This window comes from Ursus americanus, chromosome X (assembly GCF_024610735.1).
Source record: "Ursus americanus isolate L20-20 chromosome X, mUrsAme1.1.p, whole genome shotgun sequence".
Lineage (NCBI taxonomy): Eukaryota > Metazoa > Chordata > Mammalia > Carnivora > Ursidae > Ursus > Ursus americanus.
Window position 1 is genome coordinate 16,691,794 of NC_142164.1, and position 20,257 is coordinate 16,712,050.

General features: G+C 44.5%; 1 protein-coding gene across 2 annotated transcripts; it reads right to left on the minus strand.

The window, feature by feature from the left end:
• Window positions 1-7,499: 7,499 nt before the first annotated feature.
• Window positions 7,500-16,054, minus strand: CCDC160 (coiled-coil domain containing 160). 2 transcript variants are annotated; one of them, XM_087859558.1, is made up of 3 exons: window positions 15,859-16,054; window positions 14,697-14,754; window positions 7,500-8,892 (listed from the first exon to the last, which is right to left on the minus strand). In XM_087859558.1, the coding sequence occupies exon 3, from the start codon at window positions 8,866-8,868 to the stop codon at window positions 7,897-7,899; it is 972 nt and encodes a 323-aa protein (XP_087715684.1). In that variant the 5' UTR covers window positions 8,869-8,892; window positions 14,697-14,754; window positions 15,859-16,054; the 3' UTR covers window positions 7,500-7,896. The 2 variants fall into 2 exon arrangements, with proteins under 2 accessions (XP_087715684.1, XP_087715685.1); XM_087859559.1 differs by lacking the exon at window positions 15,859-16,054 and adding an exon at window positions 15,410-15,646.
• Between the last annotated feature and the right edge of the window lie 4,203 nt (window positions 16,055-20,257).

The window sequence follows — 20,257 nt, forward strand, 5'->3', positions numbered from 1 at the left end:
GGCTGAGGAGGGCATAACGACCAAGGGTTCAGCCTCCTCAGAGATGAGGGTCTGCTGAGGCCACCAGAGGGCAGTAGCTAAGGGTGAGAGTGACCTAGAACGGATAGTCAAGGAAGGAGGTGTTGAGTATCCATGGCAGCCCCAGACCAGCTGCAGAGGGGGGGCTGCAAGTTAGTCCCACTAAACTCTTCGGTTGCTCCTTGGGAAGAGAGGCCCAAAGGAACCAGAAGGAGAGATGCAAGGGAAGGACTGGGTAGGCCACAAAATGCACCACCCGGGTCTCCCTCAAGGAAGAACTCGCTGCCCAACAGAGAGGAGCGAGGCCAGCAGACCGTCTCCAGCTGCGGGGTCCTTCAGGGTCTGCCTTATCTGCAGAGCCCCTCTGTCCCACATTACACCCTTCCAGACGCAACTCGCGTCTGGTGACCGAGTGAGGCAGGGCCACGAAGGCGCAGCCATTTCCGCCCTACACGGCTCACTGAGGCACAAGACTCCGAGCTCCCTGCCTGGGGTTGCCAAGGCTTCGTCGGATTTGCATGGCAATTGGACTTCTCTCTCTGCTCGATCCTGCTTCTGCTCCTATTCCTTCACAGGTGTGGATCCCTAATAAACTTCTGGCACCCCAAACTCCATCTCAGTGTCTTCTACCAGTGAACCCAACCAGGCAAATTCCACATTTAATGCTTTTTCTGGTACACCACTCTTCCCTGGCCCAAGCAGAGGAACTGGAGCCCCTTGCTCTCAGCACTTTATTTATAAGCACGCCCTAATATATACCCAAAGGAAAAGATTTCAGATAACTCATGTTTTACGGGGGAAAAGTCCTTATGTTACATGCAAATATATTTTTTGTGCTCATTAAAACCACATAAAAGTATATCATGCATTTTAAAAGGTTGATTACCTCAAAACCAGAAATGGCCTCCAGGCTCTCCGCTGACATAACCCATATTTATGAACACCAGAAGCAGCTCTCCAGATTTTCTTCTACTTCATTACATGAAGGGGAGATACTGTTTTGTAAAATCTTGAATAAATTTGTAAATCTAAAGAAAATGTTTTGTCTTGTTTTTGAAGATATTTTACTAAAGAGATTCCGAACTTGTTTTTTTTTTTCAAGAATTGTTTCAATTACGAGTGAACAGAATATGATTTATTTACCGTAACTTTGAGAAACTTTCCAGGGCATCAAGGAAAGAATAAAAAGGAAATGTATAAATCATCAAGCATATTTAACTCTTTCTATGCAGCAGGGGGGCTCACAGCATTTTTTTTCTTACAAAGTAGTCAGCTTTCAGGGCGCCTAGATGGCTCAGTTGGTTAAGCATCCGTCTCTTGATTTTGGCTCAGGTCATGGTCTCAGGGTCATGAGATCGAGCCCCGCATCGGGCTCCATGCTGGTTGTGGAGCCTGCTTAAGAGTCTCTCTCTCCCTCTCCCTCTGTCCCACCCTTTCTCTCTCTCTCTCTCAAAAAAAAAAAAGTAGTCAGCTTTCAGTGAAAACTTTAGGAGGCAAAGATTCCAAGGAATAAAATAAATATTGAATGAAATACAATAATTGATTTTGAATTATAAGAAAAAAATCTGACCCCAAAGTGACAATGAATATTGATCAAAGAGTCCTGTTTATTACTTTGGTGCCATCAGTGCTGGTGCTTGCTTTAGAAAGCTGTCAGTTGGGCTTCACATTTCAATTGTTTTTGTTTACATTACTATTACAGTTAATGTCATTGCTATGCAAAGAGGATGCTAGGACTCCTGACCGGCTCAGTCAGTGGAACATGTGACTCTTGATCTCAGGGTGGTGATTTTGAGCCCCACGTTGGGTGTAGAGATGACTTAATAAAAAATTTTAAAATATTTATTTATTTTAGAGAGAGAGAGTGGGGGGAGGAGCAGAGAGAGAGAGAGAATCCTGAGGCAGACTCCCTGCTGAGCACAGAGCCTGATGTGGGGCTCCATCCCAGGACCCTAAGATTGTGACCTGAGCCGAAACCAAGAGTCGGCTGCTTAACTGACTGAGCCACCCGGGTGCTCCAAAAATAAAATCTTTAAAGCCAGCCTGGCTGGCTCAGCCAGTGGAATGTAGGACTCTTGATCTCAGGGTCATGAGTTCGAGCCCCACATTGGGGGTAGAGATTACATAAAAGAATTAACAAAATAAAATCTTAAAAAAAATAAAAGTAAAATCTTTAAGAAGAGGATGCTGTGTCCTTTAGGGAAACCTAATAACCCATCATCAGAAGACGTGGACACTTTATGGTCTTTTCCAATGATGACATGCCTCTTGACTGTTCATCTCAGCTGTTTATGAAATGGCTGACTCAGGTTGAGCTCAGATTGCAATAATAAGCCAGTTTGTCTTTGAGAAAGTTAAGTAATCTCTACGGTGATTAAACCTTTGGTTCACAAGTTTTAGCACGAAAGGAACTGATATGATGGTATAAGCATCATATTCGGAGTTGGACAGTCTGGGTTTGGTTTCTAGACCCGCCACTTACTGTTGGTGACATTGAATAAATCGTTTAATATCTCTGAGCCTCGGTTTCTTCATGTGATGATCAAGGATTGTGCAGATTGCATAAGACGACATACGTGGAAGTGTGTGACACATGACACAGTTTGGTAGCTAGGCTTTAACCAACAGCCCGATTGCAGCCTAGGGTACTAGTGACTCTAAGAGAATCTCTCAGGTATGTCTCCCATCATGGTCTGAGAATATACACAACAACAACAACTGTCATGGAGTCAACAGGCGTGGGCTGAAAGGAAAAACAAAAAGATGCTTCAAGGATACCTCAGAGAACCAGGTATAAACCCAGTCTCCTGGGGAGTGGTGACCTGGTCCCACCAAAATGTAGCAATCATCAGAAGACCGGGCGGGATCAATGGTGAGCGAGAGGAGAAGAGACAGAGCAAGACGCTGCTCTGGCCACCACACTGTGGAGACGCTACCTCGATGCTCCGCATGGAAAGGAGGGCACACCTACAGTACAAGGGGGACTACAGCGTCAGTGTCTTACGGGTACAAAGAGGAAGACAATGACTTATTCTTATCTGAGCAGCTGTAGTAGTGGGGCCCCAGCTGCATGGCTCCCCGTGCCAAGGGGAAATGGAAAATACTATAATAGCCTCTCTTGTCTCCATTCCCTTTTCCTAGATGAGCTTTTTCCCACTGGAGCACTAGAGCAGGGCTTTCTTCCCCCTTCTGGTATTCTGCCTGCCAGGTCCAGGGGCCAGCCTTATACCGGCCTGATTGGAGGGGGGTTGGGTAGACTCTGACCCAAGAAAATTCCCTTTACAGGATCTGTCCTGAGGCCAGAAAGTCCATCGGGACAGATTCAACACTTTGGCTTTAAGGTTTCATATACAAATAAAATAAAAATAGCCTCCCTGCCACTTGTCACACCTTCTCAGACACATCACACATCATTGACACATGTACTGTGGGTGAGTTTGCCATATTCTCTCCAGAGAACACAATTGGAGGGACAATAAGTGTGAAAATCTTGGCGAGAGTAATAGCTGGGAGGAGACAAGTAGACTTGGTCAATTTCCCCTTGTCAGTTACGCAGTAACAATGATGATACCAACAAGGGTGATGCCCCTTGACTGTATGTGATCTCTTATTATCCTCTCAACAACACCGTTTATAAACCCCATCCTACAAAATGAGGAAACTGAGTTACAGGGGATTATGCAACTTGCCCAAGGTCACATGGCCAGTAAGAGGATAAGCAAAGTCTGTGCACTTAATCTCTGTGCTATACTGGCTCCTTGGAGACAGGAGCAGTGTGGTGTTTCTCTTTCACCGCATTTCTGAAACCAGACCACTCACGGTGGACTTAAATGGGTATCATGACCAAAACCTCTCAGGTCTTTTGTTTCCAAAACAAAAATGATGGCTGCCAAGGGACAGTGGCACCAGCAAATTTTTTTCCTGCAGTTTGTTATCTGGAACCTGGTCTTTATGTCATGAGACCTGCATTCTCCAGTCTATCTGCAAATGAACAAAACAGTTGGAATCACAGTCTTCAGAGCAGAACCTCAAAGGGGACTTGAAGACTCAGCAACATGCATCATCTCCATGTTCTTAGGAGCCAAATAGATCTTCCACATTACATTCCAGAAATGCCCCTGTCCCTGCCCCCATGCTTTGCCTGGAAAAATCCTTCTTATCCTTCAAGGCCCGGCTCAAATGTCACCTCCTTTATGAAGTCCTTCCCGGCCCCACAGGCAGAATTAACTGATCCTCCTCTGTGCTCCCAACAGCACTATACCGCTAGTATAGCGCTTACCACATTGTTTTAGTTAGTTGCATAAGTAAGGTCCTTGAGGTCAGAGACTTGTCTTAGTCGTAAATCCTTTTATCCTGCTATCCCCAGCCTAGCACATGCCATATTTCATCAAATCTAAACCCCGATTGATTGTAAGATATACCATCATTTTATAAACCACTAAGAAAGATTTTTAAAAAACTGACAATTATACTATAATATGCCATTGATTTGAAGACGTGTTCCAAATTCAGGGATGTCAAAATGTTAAAAAGGAAAAAAAAAAAAGGTATGTCTCAGAAGTGATGAATGATGGTAATAAGTGCTTAGCAAATGTTTCTAGAACTGGATTGTGAACCCAAGGTGGAACAGATACTCCTAGGGCCCTGGGACAGCCCATGCTTCTTAGTAAGGAAGGAATTGGGAGTTGGTGGGGAATGGTGTGCAATTGCATTGTTGATTTCAAATATTTAATCCAACAGATTAGTTAAAGGGATGAGTGCCCTGATGTGCTATTCCTGCTAAAAAAAAAAAAAAAAAAACACCTCCACATCTCCCATTTGATATACTAGAAGGTTCAGTGACAATATATTCTTTAAACAAACAAACAAAAAGATTTATTTGAGAGAAAAAGACAGAGGGGGAGCAGAGGGGAGGGGCAGAGGGAGACGGAGAGAGAATCCCAAGCAGACTCCACACCAAGTGCAGAGCCCCATGCAGGGCTCGATCCCACGCCCCTGAGATCACCACCTGAGCCGAAACCAAGAGTCAGACACTTAACCGACTGCACCACCCAGGTACCCCATCAGTGACAATATATTCTACCAAAATTGGGGGCCACCTAATGCAACAAATGTGATTACAGGGACAACGGGACAGAGTATCTGTGTCTGCCTTGATTCTGCCTCTTTAAGCCATGTCAACCCAGTGCTGTTCACATCTGCCCATGAAGAACAGTGACTGCCCAGTTTTCTCCCAGCTCATTACAGTCCTGCTTTAAAAAGGAAAAGCACTGGGGGCGGGGGGCTGCCTGGCTCAGTCAGTAGAGCATGTAACTCTTGGTCTCAAGGTTGCAAGTTTGAGCCCCATGTTGGGTGTAGAGATTACTTAGTATCTTTAAAAAAAAAAAAAGAATTAAGAAAAAAGCATCAAAGATGTGACGCCCTCCCAGCTCCAAACTGTTGGCTCTGTGAATGTTGCTTCCATTTTTCCTTGGTCCTCTGAACCTGGTGATTGTATATTCTCTCCCTGGTTAGTGTGTGGACCTAAGATTTTCATCGGGCCTTTCTGTAGGGCAGGCCTTACTGGGGCTCAGCATCCCAGGCTGTCTCATCAAGAATCTGTGTTCTAGGGGCCACTGGGTAGCGCGGTCAGTTAGGCGTCCAACCCTTGGTTTCGGCTCAGGTCCTGATCTCAGGATCGTGAGATTGAGGCCTGTGTGGGGCTCCACGCTCAGCACAGAGTCTGCCTAAGTTTCTCTCCCTCTCCCTCTGCCCTTTCCTGCCTCTAAAATAAATAAATCTTTAAAGAAAAAAAGAATCTGTGTTCTAGTTCCATCTAAGAAGTACACCCCCTCCCAGAGATGGGCTAAGCCTTGTGTTTATCTTTTCTAGACACACTCCTCCCCCGCCCCCTAAACACACATAAGCACACATACACACTCATGCAAGGTAAACCAAGTTGTCACTGAAGACTTTAGACATGTGCTTGGTTGACAGAAATTCTCCTGGAGTAAAAACTCCTTTTTTGAAATATACTAAAATTGAAATATACTAAGAAAATTGAGCCTAGTGGCTTAACACAATTTGTGCAATATTTTAAACATGTAAGCGGCTCTGCACACTAGCGGTCAGGGACTGAGAGTCTTTCTGGGGCAAGGACAGGGGCTAACTTTTAAGGAGGTGACGAGGAACAGAGCCAAACAGGGCAAATTGTTCCTAGTTTGCCTTTGTGCTTAGACCCTTGGTGGGAAGCCAGCGACCACCAGAAACCTGAAGGTCATCTTCCCCTTTCAGCAGGCTGCCAGTACCTGGGTTAAGTTATCAGGGCCCAGTCAGAAAGCACCAAGGATTACTATCTTCCGATTTAGTCCGACCTTCCCAGGCCAGGCACGTCCTGCTCAGCCTCCGAGTCAGCATAGTCTGCCTCCCTTCAGTCCCTCCCCCGACCTTAGTGAATAAAGGAAACGAGAAAGGAGAACAGATGACTTCGTTTGTTTCCTCTCCTGCCTTATTATTGACATAGTATTTGGGGGCATTCAAACTACAAGAAAAAAAAAGAGCCTGTGTATATTTCCTTTGAAAGGGGAGGGGTCTGCCAAGAAGTCGCCCAAGTATTAGAACGGAATGCATCCAAAACCGTCAGAATTCTACTTCACAGGTACAGTTAGAGCTGCAAATCAAACCACTGAGAGCGTCAGAATGGAGAGACTTCGGATGACAGATGCACTCCCTTGTTTTACAGATGAGGTCTTTTAGGCCTGGAAGGTTAATTAGCTAGTTAATGGCAAAACAGGTCCTAGAACTCAAGTGTCTGGACTCCCAGTTTGGGGATTTCCCATCAGGGAAGACACCTAAACCTTTACAATTGTACCTGTCCTTACATCTGGCTCGTTGGACTCAAAAATACCGTGCAAATAGAACTCCTATTACAAGAGATCTTGGTGATTGAAACAAACAAATGCACAGACTCAACAGGCCTGGCGTTTCCACCAAAGGACCGAAGCAGTGCATTTGTACCCTCCCTGAGTACAAAATTGTCATTGCCCAGGCCCTTGACAGGACCGGATTCTCATACAAATCAAGCCAGCTGGCTAACAGCTTACCTAGGTGACATCTTATACCTTCCACTCCAGCCCCAGCCAGCTGGTGATATAAACCGGGCAGGAAGCTTGTAAGTTTTCCCGGGTAGAATTTGGGAAGAACTGTGTCAACAACGCCCCTTGCTGGTCAACACAAGAAAACGCGAAAGCTATTGCCGACAAAATCAGGGCTCTAGCAAAGGTCACAGCCATGTCTCTTAAGTCGTCTTGCAGTCTATGGGAACCGTGGCCAGGTCAAGGGAGAAAGCATGGGGAAAACAGCAGGGGGGGGGAAAGCTGCATTTTTTCCAGAGATGTTTATATGTGCCTAATTAAGGTTGGATCTCAAAGAAAGCAGATACATTTTTAGTATCCCATTGAGTCTGAACAGGCAGCTATAAGACCCAGAGACACATGTTATGCTTATACACACAAACAAGATTTTTATTGTTAACATCAACGAACACAGATGGAATATTCACGTGCCAAGGACATATTGCTCACAAGATCACAAAATGGCTGTGGATTTGTACTCGTAAATGATTTGGTGAATCACTACACATCTTTGAGTGAAATGTATAGATAAAAAAGAGATTTCTGAAGCTTCATTTCCATTTGGACTCTCGCAATAACGTCACGAGAAAAAGACAGAAGCTTTGACGTTAACGCTTACACACTTTTATGGATAGCCCGATTCCACCCAGACGAACAACCACTTCTCGTGGCCCACATTTTAAGTGGCACACAAAGAAAGCACAAGAAACACTGATTTGGCTCCATGATTTGCCTCATGAAAGGCTTTTTTTTATTTGTCTGAGTTTTAAAAAAAATCCTCCGTCAAGCTGTCCAGGGTACTTGATGACGTCACGGACGCGAAGTGTTTCCTAAGCAACTCCAGGGCCCTGTTATTTCTTGCTTGCAGGGTCTTCTCGGCTCTCAGCTCGTTCTTGATGGCGTCCAGCTCCCCGCGGATCTTTTCCATCTCTAGCTCATAGTACAGTTTCATCTCTTCCTTCAAGAGCGCGTTTCCGATCTCGGTTTGCCGCCTGAGCTTCCGAACGGCCTCTTTTAACTCCCGGTTCTCTAGGCTCAGCTTGTGGATGAGTTCTTTGGCTTGCTGCAGCTCTTCGGTTAGGTTCTGGACGTTTGTCGCTTTTTCGGAGAGGTCATTTCTTAAAGCTTGGAGCTCCCAGTCTTTCTTCGAAGTTTCTCCCCCTGTTTCCTGAAACTTGAGGGGTTTGGAGGAGACTTCTTTTTTGGAGTTCAAAAGTTCTTTTTCGGCATTTTCAAATTCCTCTTCTATTTTCCTGCATTTCATGTTAAGTTCTTCCAGTTCTTCATTCAAAAGATTCAGGCGAAGTTTTGGAGACATTCCTTCGGTAAATTTCTTCTTTATGTCTTGTCGTGGTAGGATTGGTAATTCCTTTGTACTCCAGGTAGAACGGTCTTCTGTGCTATTAAAGCTTTCTTCGGTCACCATATCCAAATTAGAGGAATCACAGGAGATAGAATTTGTGTCTGCTTCGTTCTTTGAAATGTTTATCTTTCTCTCTCTTAAATTTGGTTCTTGTTCTTTTTCATTTAGTTGAGGAATAAATTCTTTCCTCTTAAATTTATTTTCTTCTTGAAACTTTCTACTAGACAAATTATAAATCCCTTCTATTCTATTGGCCTTATCTAAAGTCATTTGTTCAGAAGAAGATTCAGGCTGAGAAGCCTCATCTAGAACGTCCTGTGCGCTAAAAAAAGGAGCAAACATGTTCTCCTTCCAGTGTTTTCTTCTAGCGTCCATTTCTCCAGGTACGTCTTCCAATTCCTGAAAAACAAAATTTAAAATCAAGGCACACTGTTTACACTGGCAGCTGGTGTCATGCGAAGAACTACTTGGAGTGGCTCACGGGCGAAAGAGCCTAAATAGTTGAGGACGAGCGCTCCCTCTAACTCCCTGAGAGAGCTTCGGGTCCCTCCTTAGAACTGAACACCAGTGACATTCCACAGACTCTGCCAGCGTTAAAAGTTTCTGTTGCGAGGCCCCATAACCAATCAATGGACACTTCTGGCTATTTACCGGAGAGAAAACGTTGCTAGGAGAGAGCAACAGTACACATGAAAGCGGACTGCTTCCAAAGAATAAAAGTGATTTCAAATTAACAGGTTAATATTAATAGTAGGCTAATACCTGTGCTTCCAACGTGCCTGATTTTTTTTTTCTAGTTCTTTTGCGTCGGACTATTTATTCATTCTTTAAAGTGACTAAACCATCGGGGCTTAATGCAATGTGAGCTGCTTTTGGTAAAGTATACCACGCAGACTTCCTTGTGAGTAACTGCCAAATGCCCTTCTGTCTTGACCTGCGAATTCCTGCTATTCCAGTCTTGGGCTTTGCTTTTAGGCAAGACTGCCAAGTGTACAAAATTCTATCCATTTTGACAGCAATTTCATGATGAGAACCGAATGTCAACGAGTGAAAATATGAATGCCACTGAATGTGTCCTTCTCGGGATACTGACTCCAAGTGTAGTTTTCAGGTGAAAACGTAACGTACCAAACCACAAGCAACTTTTCAAATTTCTAAAACTCAGAGGATATTTATTTGTTCCAAAAGGAATCTCTCCTATTCAAAGAGAATCCATAACACACAGCTTTCCTAACATACGGAAATATCTGATCAACCATAACTACTCGCCAGAGTAGGGAGAAAGAAGGACCCAAGCAACACACTGAAAGGCCACTGGCATCTGAAACCACCGAACGAGCAACTGCAGGGACTGCCAAAGGGGAAGAAGGAGGAGGGGCGCTTCATTCAGTTTATACATTCATCTGCTGCAATGTATTTGTAGCCTCACCACTGAGGAAAATCAAAGTTTGCCTGCATCTCTTTTTCCCATGCACACAAATACAGTTTTATCTTGGCAACAGAAAATGGCAATTGCTGTGTTTCTTTTTTAAGGTAACATTTTCTTTACTATTAGTACAGATTATAATGTTATAATATTATTTCGTATGTAATATATATTTAGATAACACTTCATATAATATAAAAAGTCTAACAGTAGTGGAAGCCCCTGTAGAATTTTGGAAAACACAGGAAAGCACAAAAACCAAAAGGAATCTCCCTCATAATCGCATGGCTCTGAGATGACCACTTTTTGGTATATTATCTCTCCAGTATGTCTTTTAACAACAGTAGTTTAAATGTTAGATTTCCCTTGCTACGGTGCGAGAGTAAACTTGCTGTCTACGTGTACTGAGCATGCCTGATCCCACCCAAGAAAGAGGGAAGGGACCCGCTATCCCCAAGGGTACACTCCCCACTGGCAACTACTTGGTTTTGAGGAAAGGGAAAGATACAGATATGCAGTGAAGGTGTTAGAATGATTGGTTCAAAAGCCATAAACCAAGCTTTATTTAAGTTTAGTTAACGAGACCACGGTTATAAGCGGAGATTTGAAATTCATGGTCTATATTTGCCATTGAAGCATCATCTCCTTTCTCTTGAAATAGTCCTTTCTGACTTTTATTATTCTACTAAATCACCACCCAGAAGCATCTATGCTCTAGCTTTTCTTAAAGGGGAAGATCATCCTAATTCTGGTTTCTCTCCTCTCTTAGAAATATGAATGCAAATGACTGGGAGTTATCACTGTGTTCAGAAAAGAAAGGAACAGAGGAAAGAGAGAAGACTGGAAGCTAATTGCCAGTCACATTTTTTAGCAGTCGCAGTTTCACCAGACAATTCTGTAAAAGACACAAATGCTTCTAATCAGGTAGCAACGGAACACAGATTACTATTCCTTGTACCTAACTCTGGACGAAAGGCATTGGTGAGATTGATCGGGAAGGGGGGTGTGCAGGGGGCAAGTATGGTGAGGCCACTGTATCCCTAGAGATAGTGATAATGAGAAATCTGAGATCGAGATCTGGGTACAGAACAAGGTTAAAACAGAAAAAACTCTTTTCATTAATAATTTTGCACCTTGAGAAAGTGACTTCTATCTCCAACCCTCCCATAAATCTGTAGCAAAAACATATACACATTTTCTTTCTCTTCAATTTCACTACCTTTCTTCCTCGAGTCTCTGTGCAATTTCCTGATACAGTCAGTACTTTTCAGAGAACTGGGAAGAGTCTGCTTATTTTATAACTGAGGCTCAGAGAAGTCAGGTGACTTGACCAAGTCCACACAGCCTGTAGTGGTAAAACTGAGACCCTGTCTCCCAGGTCAGGGCTCGCTCTAAAATTCCTCTTTATTCTTCTGCTAGGTTTCATTCCACAAACTGAAAGAAAACAACCCACTATTTTCAGAGCTTAGGTATTTTTTTTAAAGGGCCACAAAAGGAGAGAGGAAAAATGAAGGGGGGAGGGTAAGGAGAATTGCATGTCACATATCAAAGGACAGAAAGAGAAAGGTTTGAAAAGCCTTCTGGAATTTCCCTCCCATGGCTTACACAGGATAGGGTCAAGGGGTCTCTGAGCTGCCTTTTCTTTCTTTCTCTTTCTTTCTTTCTTTCTTTCTTTCTTTCTTTCTTTCTTTTTCTTTTCTTTCCTTCTTTCTTTCTTTCCTTCTTTCTTTCGCTTTCTTTCTTTCCTTCTCTCTTTCTTTTTTCCCCCCTCTTTCATTGGCAAGATATTCTTTAAGGGCTTGTTCCCAAATCTAGTCACAGAGTATGGCAAAGCCCAGACTGGGGGGTAAAAGCTGCCAGTCTCATTTTCTCTTCCCAAACTGCGCTGTTTGTTTTTTATGCAGAACAAGTATGACATTAGTATTCTCTGGCAAGGACAAGGAACACACTTTGAAACAATGACGCTCCTCTATCCTGCCAGGGCAGCCATTTTGCTCTCAATAAACTTGATTGGGTAATTTGTTGCAGCATACGGCAAATCAAACCAGAAGCCATTATTGAAAGTATAAGCATGCCTTTTTAGTGGGTCAATTGTGAACATTTACTACTGTGACTGCCTACCCAACACTACATTGGTCACTGAAGGACTAAAAAGTAAGGGAAGGAGGTCCAAGAGATGAAAAATTCAAAGAAACAAACAAGCCAGAACACAGGGAAGCAATATAAAGTCATGTGGCAAGAATAACATGAATGGTCCTCTAAAACAGCAATCCCCCAGAAGTCCTTGGGACTGCACTGTTAAGACAAGGGTGTAATATGGCTACATCATTCATTTGTGCCTGACATAAATTAATAATAAACTCCTGATCGTTCTAGTTAGTGTCTCTCTGAAAACATCACCATTTATCCTCTAGTGACTTTCTTTTTTTGGTGGCAAAGTAGTAGGGCATTTTGGTGGAGTAAGGGATCTCCTGACTCCTCGAAGTGGATTATATTCATCTAAAGAATTTGGGAACCACTGATAAATTGCAAATAAATTTATAATGAAATGTGATGTAGCATAAAAGACTCGTTGAGAGCTAAGCGAAGAGTGACCCCTTATTATGGATCTTTAGGCAAACCATTCCACAAAAATCTTAAGTGAACGCACAACTGTCGTCAAATAGCTCCAGAAAATAATGTACCACTATTTACTGTGAAACGAGAAACCCACAAAACCATCTCATTTCCATTTTCAAGGTAGGGGGCCCTGGGGAATAGACTCATATTAACATGGATAAGTGGTTAAATATGTGAAATCTAATTACTTGTTTTCTAAAATATTCATTTTTAAAATCACATGCTTTAGGGAAATTTGCTAAGCTAAAAAATCAAAGACTTTTTTTTTTCCGTTGCCTTATCTCATTTACATTGGAATTTTATTTCAAACTTTCAGGACCATCTCTTTTGCATAAATCTACATCTGTCTGCAAAATGCGATTCTTCTTCCAGGCAGGGGTAGGCAGGGACTGGGAAACAGTTCTGGAAAACCTCCAGAGGCTTCCCCCACCCCCTCGCCTTGCAACAGTGTTTCATCCCAAACTTCGTAAATTGGGAATGGCCGTTGCAAAAGGTCATCTCCAACCTGGGACGGTCAAACTGTTGTCAAGGCACTCAGCCCCCCAGCCACCCTCGACTAGAGGCGTGGCTTGTAGTCACAGCCCAGGAGCAGTAAGGGGAAGACAAAGGGCCCTTCTTAGCGCAGGGAACTTTTTCCCATTATTCTTGGATGGTTTCAGTTCTCCCAACCCTCAGAAAAACTGCTTGGCCAAAATAAGGAAGGAGAAAAAAAAAAGTCTGCTACAAAGAAAGTCACTGGCCTGGCTTCTTGGCTCAATTGTCTGATCTGTTCTCACTTAAAAGCAGTTCTCGACCTTTTTTTTCCTGCCTCCACTGTTCCCAGGCACAAAGCGCTACCATCATTACTCTCTCTCCTTATTTGAGAAGATTCTAGCCCCTCTAGGGGAGCTTCTCCATTCCTCCATTCTCCACCCTCCTGGGGACCACTGGCTCACAGAAAAATGTTAAATACCAAAATGAGGACCCAAATGAAGTGTCTGAAGTCAAGGTGGGGGAACACGTTATTAGCGTGCAAAATCGTGGGGATGAAGGAAAAGGAAGTTCTTGCGAAAGGAACAGAGTGTGAGGATTATAGTGAAAAAATCCTGAGGGGTGCCAGATATCTTGACTCCCACACTTTAGAACAATTGGAGAACTTACCTTTTGTGAGCCTCAGTTTCTCCCAGTATAAAATAGGGACAATATATACCCATTTCACAGGTGGTTAAGAGAAATGAATAAAAACGAAAACGGAAGCAATTGTAAAGTCTACTGTAAACAACAGGTTTTGTTCTTTTTTAGATTTTCCTTACCCTCCCTTGGAACAGAAGCCAGCCAGTCAAACAACCCAACCCTTCTCCAAAGAGATGTGCTCCGAAGTTGCCAGCCTGAAGTTATCAGGCCCCAGAAAGAGTCAGTTGGGGGGGGGGTGCTATTAAAACAAGCAGTGAGTACCCTAAACTCAAATCCTGCATTAATTTAACCCGTATCCTCAGGGAAGGTCAGCCCCAAATCCCGAAGGTGGCTCATGCCCCCACATTTCTGAAGCCAAAGTGATTCTGAGGTCATCTTTCCCACAACTGAAGGTATTTGCATTTTATCTCCAGTTGCTTTACCCAGAACTTTCCAAATGCCCCAGTGTTTTTCAGAGCCACCAATAACTTCTTAGAAGCATCACAGTTGGAGTACCGGTTGGAAGATGAGCAAGGATGACTCTGCACTCGAGTTTTTCCCATGCTGCTTCGACAGCATTTCATCATACTCTACTTCACCGATAGACTGTGATCTCCTGGTATCTTACCCATCTTTGTTTCCCTACACCCAGTAGCCACCACCAACTATCTGCTGAACGAATGAGCCTTCGTAGTCTTTCTGAAAATCCTATAATGCTGTGCTTCTAACTAAGGTTTTGTACATACTTATAATTTCTCTGGTTTCTGCAACAGTATTTTGGGGAACATGGTAGGAAAAGGACTTTTTTTCTCCCCTCAAAGGTTATTTGGCTTAGCTAAAGTCTCCAGGACACTTTTCTTTTGTATTTTCCTGAGACTTTTTTGAGAGTGTGCTGACAATGCAGATTAACGATCTGGTTACAAGGTTGAAGACTTGGTGTTGGGTGAGGCTCTGGACTTCTGAACACCCACAGTAACAAGCTATCAGCCCGCACAGCTGTACTTACACTCTCCAACGTCCAAGGTCTTCTATTGGGTACCGTTGTTCTCCTTCTCCAGTTTGAACTGAAAATAAAATCCCCACAGCATAATTAGAAAATATAATTAACCAGAATGCCCAAATCCGTGTTTATATCCAAGATGTAGCTTAAAATGACAAGCGATATACTTAGAATGCCGTGTGGCCTATCTAAAATGTGATGCCAGCCACTTTGAAGCAAGTTTTCTTTTTAACTTGCCAACCCACTTTCCCAACTGTTATGCCACCAAGTCCTCCGTCCCCAAGCAATGCAAATATCAAATAGGACAAGAATCATGGTGGCAGGTTACTCCACACGGTATCTCCCGGTCTTTAGCACCCCCTGAGCGAACGAGCCACTGCTGGCGGCCGCAGGAGCATGCTTGTTATTAACGACCCTGCCAAGAGGCATCTTAGCAAAGGGCTGGGGCCTAGGCCTTGCCTCCTTCCCTCGGAGGCGGGTTAATTTGCGAAATCATTAAAAAGGAAAGTGATCTCGCTTTTTTGCCTTAAGCTTTCAGGGTCCTACCATTTGAGCCAAGTGTTCACTTCACGGGACAAATTGTCTTCCCTATTGTTTGGCAGACATTGAGAGTGAAGCAAAGTACCATTGAAAACTGGGCCCTGTAAAGGGTTTTGACCCTCCAATTCTTTGTTACTAGTGTGAAACTATTCCTTGAAGAAGAAAAGATACCGAGTTACCTTAATTCCAGAGGCTGAGTACTTGATTAGTGTGGAAGTCACATTCTCGCTATAAAGCCGAATCTATGCGTGCATAGTTTGGGGGTTTTCTCGGTAAACGGTTAACAAACTCCTGCCGTCGCTGCTTCCAGTGCGGAGAAGGGGGCTCGGGTCTGCGCGCTCCCTGCCACCTCCCCAGTCCCTACCCCTTGGCGGGCGGAGTTGGGGGGGTGGGGGGGGAGAGGGCAGCGGGCGAGGCCTGACCCCACTCCTCCTCCCGCACCCCACTCCCACACCCTGTTCCCCTAGGTCCCCGGCGCTCGCCAGCTCCCGGCCCCGGGGCTCGGAGGAGAGCAGAGAGCCGCAGTTGGGAGGGGGGGGTCCGAGTTGGGGGGCGACGGGGTGCCTCAGCCCGGGGTCCCTCAGCGGCGAGCCCGGGGGAGCCCCGGCGCTCCCGCGCGCAGACGTACCTGGAGACGTGGGTGGGGTCCGGCGGGCCCTGGCCCCTCTTCCCCGAAGCCAGCCACCACCGGCTGGCGGCAGCCCTGGGCTCGGCGCTAGCCACCGCGACCCGGCCCGGCCGGCGCGGGGCAGAGCCTCTGCAGTGCAGCGCCAGCGCGGGCCGCGCCGTTGCCTAGCAACCGGCCGGCCGGATTTAAAGGGACCGGGGCGCCGGGGCCCCGCGCCGCTCGCCGGCCGCTGCCTGCCGCCAGTCGGAGCCCGCCCGGGCTCTGAGCATGCCCGGTGGGGCGGGCACAGCGGCGGCGGCGGCCCGCCGGCGAGGGGAGCTCAATCGGCCGAGGGCTGAGTCAGGGTGGGAAGGGGCGAGAAAGTGCGAGGCGGCCCCACCCACCGTGGCCTTATTACGGAGGGTCTGGGTGACTCACAAAGCCACCTAGACACGGCGATTGTGCGGGGAGGAGGGCGTGGCACAGGGCTCATCCCTAGGCCTGCCGTTTAGTTAGCCCGACTTTGAAGAGGGTGAGCTCTGGAAAGTCGCCGGGGTTTGCTTCAGGGTCCCGAACAATGTGGGACTTGCACCCTGCCCCCCCCCCCCCGCTCACCCCTGCCCCTGTGCACAATGGTCTGGCCAGAATTTCTGCCTCTGGCTAGGGTTCTAAGGGCCCGAGTCAGGAGAGCATTGTCCCCCCCCCCCCTCGTTGTGCCCGTGGGGGAGGCTGGGCTGGCGTCTCTGGTGGCTCAGGCTTCCTCGTTTGTCACTCGGGAACTTCCCCCAACCACTGCTGCACCCATCTGAGTGTAAAATCGATTGGGGGCACTCAGTCCTACACCACTGTTCTCTTCCACCTTCAAAGTTTGCTCCCAACTTCTGGCATCTGGTTGGGGGAACAAGCCCACGTTCTACATTATGTTAGAGACTCCAGTCCCAGTATTTGGCTGAATAAGTAAATGTGCTTCTCAGACTTGGATTAGCCCGGTTGCCCGCTGCTGATTCTTCCATCACCAAATTGGTCACAGGCACTGATAACACATGGTGGCTCTGGTCCGATGTGGACCCAGCTGGGCCTGACCAAAAGGTTGTGGGGCCTGGAGCAGAGCGGGACTGGGGGCTTTGAGATTGTGGTAGTTGTGACTTTTAGGAAGTCTTGTCCCTATTTTCTACAAAGGAAACATGGGCTCTGGAATCTCAAGTGAAAGGTTTAAGCACGTTGGAAAAGGGACAGTCTGATTTCTCCAGACGCAGCAAGGAACTGATTTAGAAACAATACCAGGATGCATTTCGAAACTTCAAAACTTCTTGAGAACCGGATCTAACAGGTGTTGGGGCGCTGGCAATGTTGCACTCAGAACCCTGAGGCCTAGTTCTCAGTCTCCTTTTTCCTCCTTCGGGAACCAATGTCAACAAGGGCTGGAGGCAGGAAAAGGCCTAATGTCATGGGTGTTTTGTTATGGACCTTGTCAGAATTAGTTTGTGGGATTCTGACAAAACCTCTTTTCTCCATATGAAGTCTCCACATTGCCTTGCATTTATCATTTCTGTTTTAATTATTTTAAAAGGGTTCCACTTATTTTTGCTTGGTGTAGGATCCCTTATTAATGTAATAAAAGAAATCTTAATAGCTTTGTGCCTCAGTTTCCTTGTTTGTTCAATGGGGATAATAATTGTGCCTAGCTCATAGGAGCATTGTGAGGATTGAGTTAATACTTTCAAAACCCTTAGAGCAATGCCTGACACATAGCAAACTCTATATAAATGTTTACTATTAGTATTAGTATTAGAATTATCTTGTTTTATAAATTCATTACCCTCCCAAAAATATAAATATAAACGCACAGATGGTGATAGCTCAGGGTGTGCTCTAGGAAGTGGATTCTGATGTCTCAAGACTCAAAATTCCAAATCTTTATTTCAGATGGAGTCCCAGACTCCCATTAGGCAACCCCACTCCGCTCTCACATCCCTGAAAAAAATGCACAAAGGGTTACTTTGGTCTTGCTGTACTTCTATTTTTAAATATGGTGGGTCACTCTTTTATGTACTCAAAGTATCAAATGGCAGAAAATCAACAACAGAGAGGACAGAGAGTTCTGTTACTCGAGCCTACTGCAGACTTGGAGATAGGTTTTCAAATATGGAAGTCAGAAAACAGTTTACTATCCTCTGGAAACTGATCAATACAAAGGCAACAAGGCACCTGATAATAATAGAATCATATGGTCATATAATGGAGCTCAACTTTCTTGTTTTACCAAGTAGAATATTGAGACCCAGAGAAAGAACGTGATTTACCCTTTGATCACACAGCAAAATAAGCTTCTTTTGATTTCCCTGATGAATGATTCTTGTTTGAATAGCCTCAAACCCGGGATATTTGGGGCAATGAAAAAATATACACCTATGGGTGTACATTGTATGTTGATAAGTATTTAAATTATTCGTGCAGATAATAATAGCTAACATTTCTCACACCCCACGACCTATACATCGGCAAATTCTTAGTAAGATCAACGAACCCCAAGCACAAGAAACATGAAGAAAACTACACCAGGGCACATGACAATCACGCTGCTTAAAACCAGTCATTGAGAAAATCTTAAAAGCAGCCAGAAGAAAAAAAAGACACATTACATACCGATGATAGGAGATATCTCATCAGGAAAAAAGGCAAGCCAGCAGACAGTGGAACATCTTTAAAGTAGTGAAAGAAAAAAAATCAACCTAGATTTCTTCACCCAGCGAATAGATCTTTTGAAACAAAGGCAAAATAAAGATTTTTTTCAGATACATGAAAACTGAAAGAGTTCAGCACCAAAAGACCTGAACTCCAAGAAATGGGAAAGGAAGTCCTTCAGGCCTCATATAGGATGAAAATCTGTATCTATATAGGGGCGCCTGGCTGGCTCAGTTGGAAGACCATGCAACCCTTGATCTTGGGGTTCTAAGTTCAAGCCCCATGCTGGGTGTAGAGAGTCCTTAAAAACAAAATCTTTTAAAAAAATCTAGATCTATACAGAGAAATGCAGAGCACTGGAAACAGGAAATATGGGGGTAGGTATGAAGACTTCCTTCTTATTCAAAAATGGTACAAAAATGATCAATATTTTGTGGGTTTGTAGCATCTGTAAAAGAAAAATATATGACTAAAGTAGCCCAAATGTTGGGAGGGAATAAATGGAAGCCCAGTATTGCGAGGTGCTTGTACTATATGTGAGCGTTACCGAACACTTGAAGAGAGAATCGAATACATAGTGTGTATACAGATAGTTCTCACTTTGCTTGGTTCCAATAAGCACAGATATTAGTTACCAAAGTTTAGTTAAATGACACCGGTCTCCCAACAACACAGTTCAATTTGAGTTACCACGGTGCATCAGCTGGAAGTAATTGCATGAAGTACAGACTTTGCCAATAGCTTTTCAGTCCGCAGGAAACTAGGTAATCGACAGACGCGCGTCGCAATCACTAACCAGTCACATCACTTCTTTCAAAACTTGTTGGCAACTAGTCACTACACAGCTGTGATTCAGTTCATGCAGGGACAGCAGAGTTGACGCCATGAATCCCAGTGATAAAATCCAAGTGACATTTTATAAGAAAAAGAGAGAATTGACTCACAATTCTTCTGCATGCGGACGTTCAGTTGTCCCAGTACCATCTACTAGACATTATGTTATACAACTTAATTTAAAACTTACCAAATAGCAAAAGCCACCTAGGAAATAATTATGTGCTTTTCTCGTATATTCTTTTTTTTTTTTTTTTTTTTTTTTTGCCTTTCTGTGCTGATTTCCAAATAATGTCTTTTGGGGCACCTAGGTGGCTCAGTCTTTAAGCGTCTGCCTTTGGCTCAGGTCATAATCCCAGGGTCCTGGGATCGAGCCCCACATGGGGCTCCCTGCTCAGCAGGAAGCCTGCTACTCCTTCTTCCTCTGACCCTCCCCCTGCTTGTGTTCCCTCTCTCACTGTCTCTCTTTCTGTCAAATAAATAAATATTATTTATTTATTTATTTGAGAGAGAGAGAGCAAATGTGGGAGGAGCAGCAAGAGAGGGACAGGGAGAAGCAGATACCTCGCTGAGCAGGGAGCCCCATGCAGGGCTCGATCCCAGGACCCTGGGATCATGACCCGAGCTGAAGGCAGATGCTTAACCTACTAAACCACCCAAGCACTGCTAAATAATTTCTTTTTTAAATTGAGATATTATTGACATATAACATTATATGAGTTTCAGGTGTACAACACACTGCTTTGGTATTTGTGTATATTGTGATACAATTACCACAATAAGTCTAATTGACATGTCATTACCACACAGTTAAAACATTTTTCTTCTTGTCATGAGAACTTTCAGTTCTCTTGTAAATAATTGTTTCTGAAATGTCTTCCAATTCATTAATTGTCTAATT

Coding starts and splice junctions, on each gene's coding strand:
- CCDC160 (XM_087859558.1), bottom strand. CDS start 8,868: ATGGACGCTAGAAGAAAACACTGGAAGGAGAACATGTTTGCTCCTTTT.